Here is a 12,356-nt window from a genome sequence, read left to right as displayed (position 1 = left end):
TTTGTTGCAAGTGTGGAAATATGTGTTGCAAGCACAAAAAGTTAAAATGTAGCGGACAAAATGTGATTTTTTGATAGTTTGGTGTGTTTTTGTTCACTTTGAATTTGTTGTTGTTGTTGTTGTGCTTGATGTTTACTGCTCGTTGTTGTTGTTGTCTGTTGCAATTCAGTTGATATTTGTTTAAATTTTATTTCCCAACTCTTCACTTCGATCACTCTTCCATGAACATTTTATTTATAAAATTCTTAGCGCTGTGTCACTGGTCTCTGTATGTGGGGGGCTCACTGTAACAAATACTCCTACACATACACCTACACATACCTGCAAGTGTTATTTCTGTTTCTCCACACAAAGATGCGACAAGATTTTTTCCACTCCTTTGGTTGTTGTTTTTCTCCAGTTTGTCGCCGCTCCGCTAGCCTCTGATCTGACATTGACATTGGCCCAAGTCTCAGTCAACATGAGCCGTCAACTCTAGGCTGCTTGCCCAGTTATCATCCTCAATAAATCTGCAATATAAGCACATACATACGTATGCATGTGTGTGTATGTATATGTGTATATGTATGGTGTATATCTGTATATGTATGTGCATTGTTTGTGTGCCTGCCGGTGCATATCATTCAACCTACAGCTCGCCGAGCAATCGGCCATTGAAATGTTCTACCGCAGATGAGAATGCGGCTTCATCGATAAAGCTTGAGTGTATTAATCTAATCCAAGTAACTGGGTTCGCATGTAATATATATTTGTGAATATGTGTTTGTGCATATCTTCTTCTTTTTTACTTATGTTTGTTTTACCTCTCACTTTAGTTGATTTACCTTTTAGTTGCTACCCGATTTATTTCTTTGCTTTGCTGTGGCGATTAATCCGATTATTGTGATTGATACAATTAAACACAAAATAACAACAAAAAAGAAACAAAAAAAAAAACAAAAAAAAAAAACTGTAACGGCTCATAAAGTTTAATCAGAAATAGCCAGAAAAGCTCTTTTCTAACTAATTTCTTTGTCCAAAAATGTTGGCTTCTTCGAATGAATGCCAGAAAATTCTTTAAAAAAGTTCTCAATTCATACAGAGTTCGTACAGAATTGATAAGGAAGGAGAGGCATATCTAGAATATTATTTTGGTAATGTAGTACTCAATACAGGGCTGCCCATATTCGACGGACCCATCTGGCAACCCTGTATCTTTTGACAGAGACGTCAGACCGCTTAATGACATACCGCGTTGGAAGCGCCAGTCCAAGCAGATTTTTACCATGGAACAGTACACGCCACGCGAGCGCTCCCAAATTGTTGAAATTTACATTCAACAAAAGAAGTCAATTGTGAAAACTCAACGTGCGTATAAAAAAAATAAATAATGTGAAAAGTGCGCCTTCTAAGAACACCATTAAACGTTTGTACGAAAGGTTTTCCACTGGCGATGCTCTTTCTAATCCAAAGAGGCCAAATCAAAATCGACCAAGGTGATCGGATGAGAATATTGCTCTTGTACGGGCTAGTGTTGCGACGTCGCCAAGGACATCTCAAAATGGCCGTTCTCTACAGTTGGGCATTGCTCGGACCACTTTACAACGAATTATCCGCATTGATTTGCATTTATTCCCGTATAAGATTCAATTGACGCAAAGATTGTTGCCTGCGGACAAGCCTCGTCGATTGGAATGGGCCCAAAGAGTCATCGAAATGGCTGAAGATCCGTCGAATATGGGCAACCCTGTACAGCCAATTCTGTTATGTGACGTCCTCGTCTGGTGGGGCTCGCTGAAGGCGATACGGTTAATACGTCAGTTAAGTAGTTGGAGAGCTTCCAATGGTCGGTCAGCCTTATTAGAAGCAGTGTGTCGCTTGTGGGGACCTGCCCTATTTTAGCGCTTACCTCAATGCTAAATGCGTTACCCATAGGCATCGCAGGCGAAACCACCAATGCACGTGCCGCAGTCAAACTACCAGGATCGGGCTACAATTATTCTTAGAAATTTGAATACATCCCCGTGTAACTGATCAAAGCTAGGCGAACGAGTTAGCTCGAGGTGATGTTGCCGTCGCGGAATGAGAATTTCGGGACTCCCTTGACTAACTGTTGCCTACTCCTGGAAAAGTGGACTTCGCGTAAACTCATAAATTTAGTTTGGAAAATTACCTTTATTCAATTCAAAGTAAAAAATGTGTAATATGACCACTTTTTGCCTTGACTATGGCCTTGAGACGGTCCACAAACGAGTCGCCGAATGTAACTTGCAGATATTTTGTTCCACTCGCAGGCAGTGGCTTTTTTCAGCGCCTCAAGACTGGTGCATCTTTTAGTTCGGACCCTTCCTCTCCAAAATGGCCCAAAGATAGTAATCCATCAGATTCGCGTCTGGTGAATTTGAGGGCCATTGGATGGACATTATGAAGTTCGAAACATTGTTTTTAGCCATTCTGTGAGATGGCGCCGAGTCTTGTTGAAACGTCCATCTTCTACCACTGAAATATTTCTCTGCCCACGGCTTCAAAACATCCTCCAGAATACTTTCCCGATAATATTTCGCATTTAGCTTGACGCCAGGATCAATGACAACGATTGGAGAGCGCCCATCTGCGGTGACCAATCGATGACTCAAGTTCTCGTATGAATGGTCGGTCAAATAAGCCCTATCGTTTTGGGAGTTTACGAATTGCTCAATTTGAAAGTTGTTCTCGGTAAAAAAACACAATCTTCGGAAATTGACCACTTTCGTCCACAGCAAAGCAACTCCTTCCCTCTCTCAAGTCTTGTATTGCTTGTTGCTGCTTTGGGGTGAGGTCATGCGTCTTTTGGATCCTGTAAGGTTTGACTTTGAGATCATTTTTCAGTATGCGGCGGGTGCTGCGGTCAGATATTTTCAGTTCTTTCGCCAACTACCAGACAGCTGCGCGAGCGGTCTGAAGTTGGTTACATTTCCAGTGCCCGACCCTGTATGTTGATTGTTAATATATATGCATTTGTACGCCACACTAATGCCATCAGTAGGCAGTAAACTCAGATCTAATTTCAGGAAAAGGAGAATCGTGGAAAAGACGCTTCCAGCATAAAATTCTATTATATCTGAGATTGTATGCCATACAATTTTCTTGTAGATCGAAACAACTTCAGACTATTTGAAAGTAATTAATAATTTTTTTCTCCCTTTCATATTAATAGTAAAAAAATCTCCAATTAATAGGAGTTAAAAGTGACACTCACCAATCTTTAATATGATTCCCACCATAAACCAGTACATATTTTAGCCATGCTAAGGTCTCAGCTCAATTCCATACTTAAGCATACACTTATATGTACGAGTATGTATGTATGTGTTTGTGTGATAAAGCATTAGTAAGCACTTAATCACTCTAATTCACTTAGCAAGAAATATATGCAAACTCAACTGACCTCTAATAAAGAGTGGCAAAGAAATAGAAAGTGGTGCAACTGGTTGAAAAAGAAAATATAAAATAAACTACAAATTCAAATACCATAAACTGCTCAAGAAATCTGGAGGTAATCAAAAACAATCGCCACAGGAATGCGTTTTTATGCAGCATAAAATTATTTACAAAGTATTTTATGTATAAAAAGCAGCGACAATTTAGCGCTCCATAAAAAATTTACATTCGTCGGAGAGGAGAGGGGATACAGGGCGAGTATACATAGAAACCTTCATACGATAGCTTTGCCGTGTGCTGTTTGTGGAGTGGGAGCAGCGGATATACCTAAGCACATAAATATAGAAATCAGCTAAATGGCTAACTGAAAACTGGTCTGCTCGGAAATTAACGCCTGATTGCAACGTGCGACATTCCAGAGATTGCAAGGTAAACCATTCCGGCAGTTGCCTGCCACCGACATGGTAATTATTAGTAGTGTGACAACAAGCCACACTCGTTGGACCGAAAACGTTGTGAAAATTATTTTCTAATTAATCGGTTTATGTGTTTTTCAGACCAGTTTTTTTTTTACTCTAGCGACTAAAAGTGGGCGTAACTTGTGCGCTGCTGAGCTTTTGGGGGGATAATTGGGAGGATTTTTTCAAAGAGTTTGGAAATAATGTTTACAGCTGTGTTACACAATAAGAGTATCGCGGCATATGGCAAAGATTTGACAATTTATTTAATTTCAGTAAATTTTTTTTTTATTGTTTTATAAAAACCATACAACTTAAAGTCTCAAACTTTATAGAGAGTTTTCAAAAATCAAAAAAAATTTTCATAATTTGCCAACTTTTTACGTTGAAGTTGTTATGCATTTTCTTCCATATAACGAATGTTCAAAATGTTTTATATAGGTGGAAAATGCAGAAGCGCGACTGCAAAGAAAACACAAAATTACTCAAAATTCAATGCTATTTTTGAGACGTTTCAAACTTGCACCTTTTTGTATCCAACTTCAATGGGCTATGAAACTGCATACTCGTAAATTTTCGAGAAATTCTTTTGAAAAATGTGAAATATTTATTAAAATTCCTAGATTTTTTTTTTAAATATACATTTAGTCTGAAACTTGGATTTTGTAGGTAAAGAGTATTTTCTTAAAAAAGTTGTTAAAAACAAATAAGGAAAGAAGCAAATTGTCAATAAGTCCTTGTGCTGTAGTTTTTAACACAGTATATGCATAAACAAGGTGGCACAAAATTAATCACCCTATCGGAAGATTTATAATTTTTGCAACTGGCGCCATACGTCTATCATATTTGACACTTGTGAGCTGGACAGCTGCAATATACAAACAGACAAGTAATGGAGTGGAGTAAAATAGAGAAAAAAATAATTTTTTTTTTTATTTGGTAAAAACATTATTCGAAATCAAAAATGAATGATTAATTTTGCACCACCTTATTCAGTAATGATTTTCATCACTCAAAAATATTTCTAATATATAATGAAATAAAAATTCAGAAAAAAATAACTTAAAAAACAAAATTGGATGATTAATTTTGCGCCAACTTGTATGTTAACCTGTGCTTAAAATAATTTATAATAACAGAAACGCGACGAACTATCAACTTTTAACTACGTGTTGGTTTTTCTGTTTGTATTGTAAATTTTTTTATGCTTTTGTTCTACCACAAAACCCCTATAACGCAAAACTCAAATTCACGAAAATTTGGCAAACTTCAAAAAATACATCAAAATTTCAAAATTCACAAAAATTTATAAAATTTCAAGAAATATCTACATCACAATTTCAAAATTCACAAAATTTTATCAAATTTCAAAAAATACATCAAAATTTCAAAATTTTATCAAATTTCAAGTAATACAGCAAAATTCACAAAAATTTATCAAATTTAATGAAATACATCACAATTTCAAAATTCACAAAAAATTTATCAAATTTCCTGAAATACATCAAAATCCAAAAAAAAAAAAAATTGATCAAATTTCATAAAATACATCAAAATTTCAAAATTCACAAAAATTTATCAAATTTCAAGAATACTTCAAAATAACGAAAATTCATCAAATTTAATAAAATACACCAAAAATTTCAAAATTCACAAAAATTTTTCAAATTTCACAAAAATTCATCAAATTTCATGAAATACATCAAAATTTCAAAATTCACAAAAATTTTTCAAATTTCACAAAAATTCATCTAATTTTATGAAAACATCAAAATTCACAAAAATTTATCAAATTTTATGAAATACTTCAAAAATACATCAAAATTTCAATTTTGGTATAGCAAAGTGTAAATTTGAAGTCGCTCAAAATTTTTGTTGATTTTTTCCATTTTTTTTTTCACTGAGATGTTGAGCATTTTTTCCCATGTAAAAGGCCTCAGAACTTCTGCTTCGTAGGGAATAATATTCATACCATCGTATGCAAAATTTTTTTCTAATTGACGCGATCTTTTGGGCGACTTAAAGATTACACTTTCTTACCAAAATTGAATTGGCCTTAAAACTGCATACTGCGAAATTTCTAAAGATTTTGGAAATACTAAAAAGTCGAACATTTTGTGCCCTGGTGTAAGTGAAAAATGTTTAAAATAATACGAAATATAGTAGAGTTAAATATTTACAAACTTTTACAACGTCCCAATAAATTTGTTTTATTTTAGAAAATTTATTTGTCTATATCTACTCACATTTTCAACATTTTCGTAAAACATTTACTTACCATTTATTGTTTCCTTGTATCTTTGCAGGTATGCATGTCAACTATGATACATCTGGCAAATAAATTTGGTCACCTCCGTTCACACACACATGTGTATTTATATGTATGTATGTATATACATACAGTGGCACTACATATACTCGTGTGTAGGTATGTACGTATATTTTCATCCAGCAGCCAGGCAAGCCAATAAGTAATAGCTGCTGGTCTCACACGAGCTCAAACTGACCTAATCACCTTGTACCGTTGTTGAACTACAAAGATCAGTAAGTGAGAGTGAGTGTTAAGTTTCGAAAGTGTTGAATTGTACATACATAAGCCATAAATAAATATGTAGGGGTAAGAATGTGCAGTGAGTAGCTGTGAGTTTATATGCTGATGACAGCAATTTTTCGTAATCGGCGGCATAAATGTGCCGAAATTATTCACTAATGGACCCATAAAGTGGCAAGACGATCGTAAATTTTCAGTGAGCTCCATTTGATGAAGCGAAAGCAAAAGCAAAACAAAAAAAAAACAAACGTCGAAAATATGAAAAATTGTAAAAAAAAGCTATAAACTAAGATAGATAAGATGCTCGACTAACCCACTAACAGATTGCGTGACTGACTGGCAGACAGATGGACCAGTAAGGCCATCGTATGATCTTTAAAAAGAAAAAAAGAATAAACATAATAATCATAATAATAAAGTGATTACAAAAAAAGGTAATTAAATTAATTTATATATTCCACAAAAAACTAATAACACTGGGCTAGAAAAATAAACTTTCTTTCGCGGCATTGCGCGCACATACGAACTTAGATGAAGTTGTATGCCGAAAATGCTTATTCCACGCTTCCGCATTCCTTGATTTCGGAAGACAAAAAATGAAATTAATGAAAATAGTCAGCGGCAGAAATCGCTCCCAGAAATCAGGTCCACTAGTTGGCGTAGCTTATAAATGCAGACCTGAATTGGGCGCATAAAATTTCATGGGAGTCTACGATTTCATTTGTTTTTGTTAAGAAAATATTTAGATTTGTTAAAGATTTGTTAGATAAAATCGTCTCTATGGTAATCAGTAAACATCTTCCAATACTTCTTGCAATCGTTACAATGCCTTCATATACCAATTCTGGAGTCACTTTCAGATTTCGCTATGGAAACTCCTTTGCCGCCGCAAACGCCTCCAAGCGCTTTCCACGAAGTGCCAAGTTGCAGGAGATGAACAGGAAAAAGTCGCACGGGGCCTTGCCGGGTGAAAGCAAAGCTTATGACACAATATTAATGTTGTTTCATTCAAATAATCAGCTTCCTTATGATATGTTTGATCTGATATATTGCCGTGATGAAGCAACTACAAATTGCTCTTCTCGATGCCGTCCTGTTGCGGCGAACATTTGTCTGAAGCGCTTTTGTGTCCTCTCATCGCACTTTTCATTTACAATTTGGCCTAGCGAAAAGGCTTCGTTGTGGACTCCAACATGACAATTTATGGAAGCAGTGAACAAAACCTTGATTTTGGAACAACTTTGTCATTATTTTTTCGATTCTTATGATGTGATGTTAGTACATGGATTGGTCTCTATTGAGTGTAATTCTTAGAAACTAATAGATTTTCGATACCTATGAAATCAACAAATACATTTGGTATGAAATATAATAATACGAGGATTGTTTTGGTTTTTGTCAACATTTTATGTGGTCGGGGATACCTTTAACATGCGATAAGGCATATAATATCTTCCACTCATATTTCTAAAAAGAAGCAATAAAAGCTTTTAAAAACGATATAAAAGAGAGCAAGCGAAACAGCTTTTCGGAACTTTGCGATGGTGCCGAATGAAACCCTTGGGCTTTCGCATACAGAATAGTAACCACAAAGATTAAGAGCAGCAAAACCATCCAACCAAAACTATCCAACCAACCACGCAAAACTAGCATCTAAGTGCCCATCTTTCATGTCTAAAATCGTGGATACGCTATTTCCGAAACAGAAACGTTTGGTGGCCTCAATCAACAACACCGAATTAATCGAATTCGACTTCATTACAGAAGATGAAATACTAAGGGCTGCAAGCAATTCAGCAGACTCAAAAGCTACTCGACCGGACAGAGTACCAAATAAATGCCTGAAGTTAGCGATCATGCAACAAACCAAAGTGTTTAGCAACTTATTTAATAGCTGATTTTCGGAGAATACTTTCCGGACAATTTGGAAACACCGAAATTTAGTTTTTCTTCCACAACCTGGTAAATCAGCAGAGGAGCCGTGTACCTATATACCAATAGGTCTAATCGACTCTACGGGGAAGGTGCTCCGGGTTTTATGCGATAGACTAGAGGCAGAAGTCAGATAAAAGGGAGGCCTGTCCGAAAATCAATTTAGATTTAGAAAGGGGAAGGCAACGTTAGATGCAGTCTCTTCAACAATCCAGCTCTCAACGAATGCAATCAGCGGTAGCCATTAGTTAAATGGGATCAAAGAGTACTGCCTGATTATCACCTTCTCTTAGGATTCCAGAGGGAGCTAAGGCAATTGGCTTCGCCGACGGCATTGCAATATCCGCAACACCGCGACCCACGCAGTCCTAAGCACACAAAATAATCTAGAATGAGCGCCACAAAAGGCCAAAGCAGTCCTTATATCCATCAAAAAAAAGCTAGAAGAGGTGTATTTTGGAATCAGAGGCTTAAAAAGTCTCCGCAATCAAATACTTGGGTATACTGTTAGATAAAAGGCTGTTTTTCAAAGCACACCTCGAGTACGCCAACGAAAAAGCATCCACCACTACGATGGCGCTGTCGAGGCTGGTGTTAAACGTAGAAGCACCTAAACAAAATATCTGTCAGATTCTGGCTAATGTCGTGAAAAGTCAAATTTTGTACGGTGCCCCAATTTGGGCGAACAAAACTTATCGTGGGCCATACTTTCGAGGTGTACAGTCTACCTACCGGTTGTGCGCACTACGCTTATGTAAAGCATTTAAAACAGTGTCCGACGTTGCAGCCTTAGTAATATCTGGCTTCTAAATACTCGACATATCAGGAATAGAAGCTATCCAAATAGTGAGAACACAGAGGCCTATAAGCTCGTCTGCTCGAGCTGCGTTACGAAAGAATTGCATCGGTGTGTGGCAAAGAATGTGGTATCACTCTACAAAAGGGCGTTGGACGCACAAATGCATCTCCGACCTAAAGCTTTGGCCAGAGAGGATACACGGAGAAGTGGGCTTTTACCTCATCCAGTTTTTGAGTGGACATAAATGCTTCAAAGCGTATTTATACAGGTTTAACCACGACAACAATCCCTAACGACAGCGTTACAGAGGACGTTCACCACATAGTCTTCTTATGCTCGCGTTCCGCTCGTGCAACATATGCTGCGCTCGAAGGAAAAATGGAAGGCGGCATGCGATTTTCTGACCGAGACTATGAAGGAGCTGAGGCGTCTGGAAAGACTGCGACAAAGCAGAGGCGGCTAATTGCCTTCTCTCTCCGCGAACTAATACTTGTCGGTAGTCCCGCGGCGAAAGGTGATGGAAATAAATAGGCTGAGCCTGATTTCAGAAGGTTACTTGAGAGTAGCGTACGCCAAAGAATAAAAATAAATAAAAAATAAAAAGGCCTTATTTCTGCGCTAGAAAGCCAGTCTTCTGCAGGCCGAAAACGATTTAAATAAACGTCACCAGACCCTAATGGATGTACATATCAGGCGTCGGTAATGATGAAAGAATAATAAATTTAAGTACATATAGACATTTTTATGCTTAAGTCACATTTACGAGCGCGTGTAGATATTACTTGATAACACGAAGAAAGCAACAAAGGAAGTGTGCACAATTTAGGTATAGCACGCAAAACAAAAACAAAAATATAGTACCTCAAAATTTTGACCAATTTTTATTATTTTTCTTATTTTTTTTTTGTTTTTAATGTTCATCACTTTTTTTAACAAATTGTGGCATATTGCTTAGTAAAAACTCAAATATAAATAAACGTATAAATCTAAATTACAATTTTTATGCAAAAATTAAAAAAATTTTATCAACTTTCATCGACATTTAAAAAAAATTTTTAGTGAGCGCAATTTATTTTAAAATAATTAAAATGAAAATTTAAATTAAATAAATAGTAAAAAAACGTGTTCGAAATTTTAAAGTGGTATATATGTATATATTTTTCGCGGGCTGTATAAATGTGCATATATACAGTTACCTATGCATAATATCCTGCACAAAAAAAAAATGCATTTGCATTTCGGTCCTAAAATTAAACATTAAAAATGATTTGGCGCTATTTCGCCCTTTCAAGGCTATTTTTTATATTTTTTATTATTTTATTGCATTGTGATTTTATTGCAACAATAAGTCAAAGCAATAAAAATTATAGCTGTTCTTTTAGGAAACATCATATTTTTTAATTAGATTTCTTAATAGGTAGCAGCGGGCCTCAAATTTGCTTCAAGGCCAGTGATTTGATTTAATTATTTTTTGGGTATAAAAAATACTAATTTCGCATTTTCTTTGGAACAGAGTTCAGATTTCTATAACTAAAATATCAACAAAGTTTTTTCTAATAGCGGTCGCTCCTCGGCACGCAATGGCAAACCTCCGGCTGTATTTTTGTCATGAAAAAGTTTCTCAGAAAAAAATTCATCAGCCGTTCGGAGGCAGCTTAAAACTGTACGCCGTTGTTCCTAAAAAAGCTCACTAGCTGGCTAGATAAGATTTCCTCAATATATTTTTGTATATACTCGTAAGTATACGCAAACCACCACGCTCTTTCGGCGAATCTGATAAATTCTGCAAGTACTGAACGAAATCTGACTCTTACTGTTTTCTGGAGCTCCTACAGAAAGCGTTATAAGAAATTTCGCATCCATAGTTCATATAAGGAATAGTTTGTGACCAGTTGATATTCCCGTATTCCAATCAGTACTGGCCAATGTGAAGATGATGCTTAGCAGTTAGTCGTATAAGTCCACCAGCTGTAGTCTTCTTTTGAGCTTGTAAAACAATTTAATATAGAGGGACTTGTATGCTTGAACTCGAGCACCAATACCTGTCTCAAAGCTTTTCCTCGCGTAATCGTGTGTTTCTTTGTTTGCCGAAACGTCACTGTGTTTCGCGACCCAATGCAGATTGGTGCAATACTGCCGGAGAGTTTGTGTAGGTAGTCGAAATTTTGGGAACACATTTCGAGTTAGGCGTTAACCATCTATTGCATGGTGGTTGTGCATTGCCTGACCAACTGCAAAGGAGTTGAGTTTTGAAGACGTGGGAACGATCCATCGTACTAGCGTTGCCTCTATGTCAGTTGCATAGATCTCGGCTTGAAGAACTCTGCAAGTCTGCTGCTTGGAAATTCTGTATGCTTGCCTCAATGAGAGTTGATTTGGGCAGATGCCAAATACTCATCCACAGTCTTTCTTGAAGAGTTTGTAAAAATAGGAGTGCCGCTATCGCTTAGAATGATATCAAACTCCCAATCACTACAGTCGCTAAAGTCCGCAGATAGACTTACATCCTCTTGCCGCCTACAGAAATAAGCAGCAGCGACAAATGACTAGCAACGAAATTTAATTTTTTTTAATTTCCACACTTTCGGTGACACGATCTCGTGGTCATTGTTGCATTTTTTTGTTTTTTGTAACAGCAGCTGCTGGCAGCTTTACTATCTGTGTGCATAATATGTAAACCGCTATGGGGCACTTAAAATTATTATTGCAACACGATTACTGCTTACGTAGAGAAGTCCAAGCTGAAAGGATAGCGCATTTTTCGAAGAAAAAAAATTTGGAGGTAAATATGAAAAGTGAAATAACCACAGCCAGTTCAGTATTGTAAAAAAGTGGTAGGAACTCATATGAGCATACAAAAAAATGGGGAATAAGAAGGATGTTAAGACACAAGCAACTAAAGAAAGGCCGATAATTAAAGCGCTCAAGAACAGCAATAAAAGTGTGTGTAGAGGTTTCCTGATTTCTGTTGGTACTTCGCTCTAACTAAGCTTTTAATCAGATTTTTAGGGATTTTTCGCAAAATTTTAAAATTTTCGGATTTATTTTCAATAAACATTTTTTTATTTTCTTCTGACTTTATTTTATATTTCGTGGCTTTTTTCTTATTTTTTTTCTTTGCATTATTTGTTTTTTTGTTTCTTTTTTCTTGGAACAATTTTTTATTGCGCGATGCGCATATTTTCGCCACTAAAAATCGTGATGAAGATTATAAGTT

At 36.3% G+C, this 12,356-nt stretch overlaps 1 protein-coding gene across 5 annotated transcripts in view; it reads left to right on the top strand.

Annotated features, from left to right (window-relative positions):
- The window catches only part of LOC128868216 (myb-like protein I), a 133,790-nt gene extending 123,815 nt beyond the window's left edge, over positions 1-9,975 (top strand). For all 5 annotated transcript variants that reach the window (XM_054110046.1, XM_054110045.1, XM_054110049.1 and 2 more), the window contains one exon: positions 6,164-9,975. In XM_054110046.1, coding sequence (XP_053966021.1) covers positions 6,164-6,328 — 165 coding nt within the window. In that variant the 3' untranslated portion in view covers positions 6,329-9,975. The remainder of the gene's footprint in view (positions 1-6,163) is intronic.
- Positions 9,976-12,356: the final 2,381 nt, after the last annotated feature.

Source organism: Anastrepha ludens, chromosome 6 (assembly GCF_028408465.1).
Source record: "Anastrepha ludens isolate Willacy chromosome 6, idAnaLude1.1, whole genome shotgun sequence".
Taxonomy (NCBI): Eukaryota; Metazoa; Arthropoda; class Insecta; order Diptera; family Tephritidae; genus Anastrepha; species Anastrepha ludens.
This window is presented reverse-complemented; position numbering and strand designations above follow the sequence as displayed.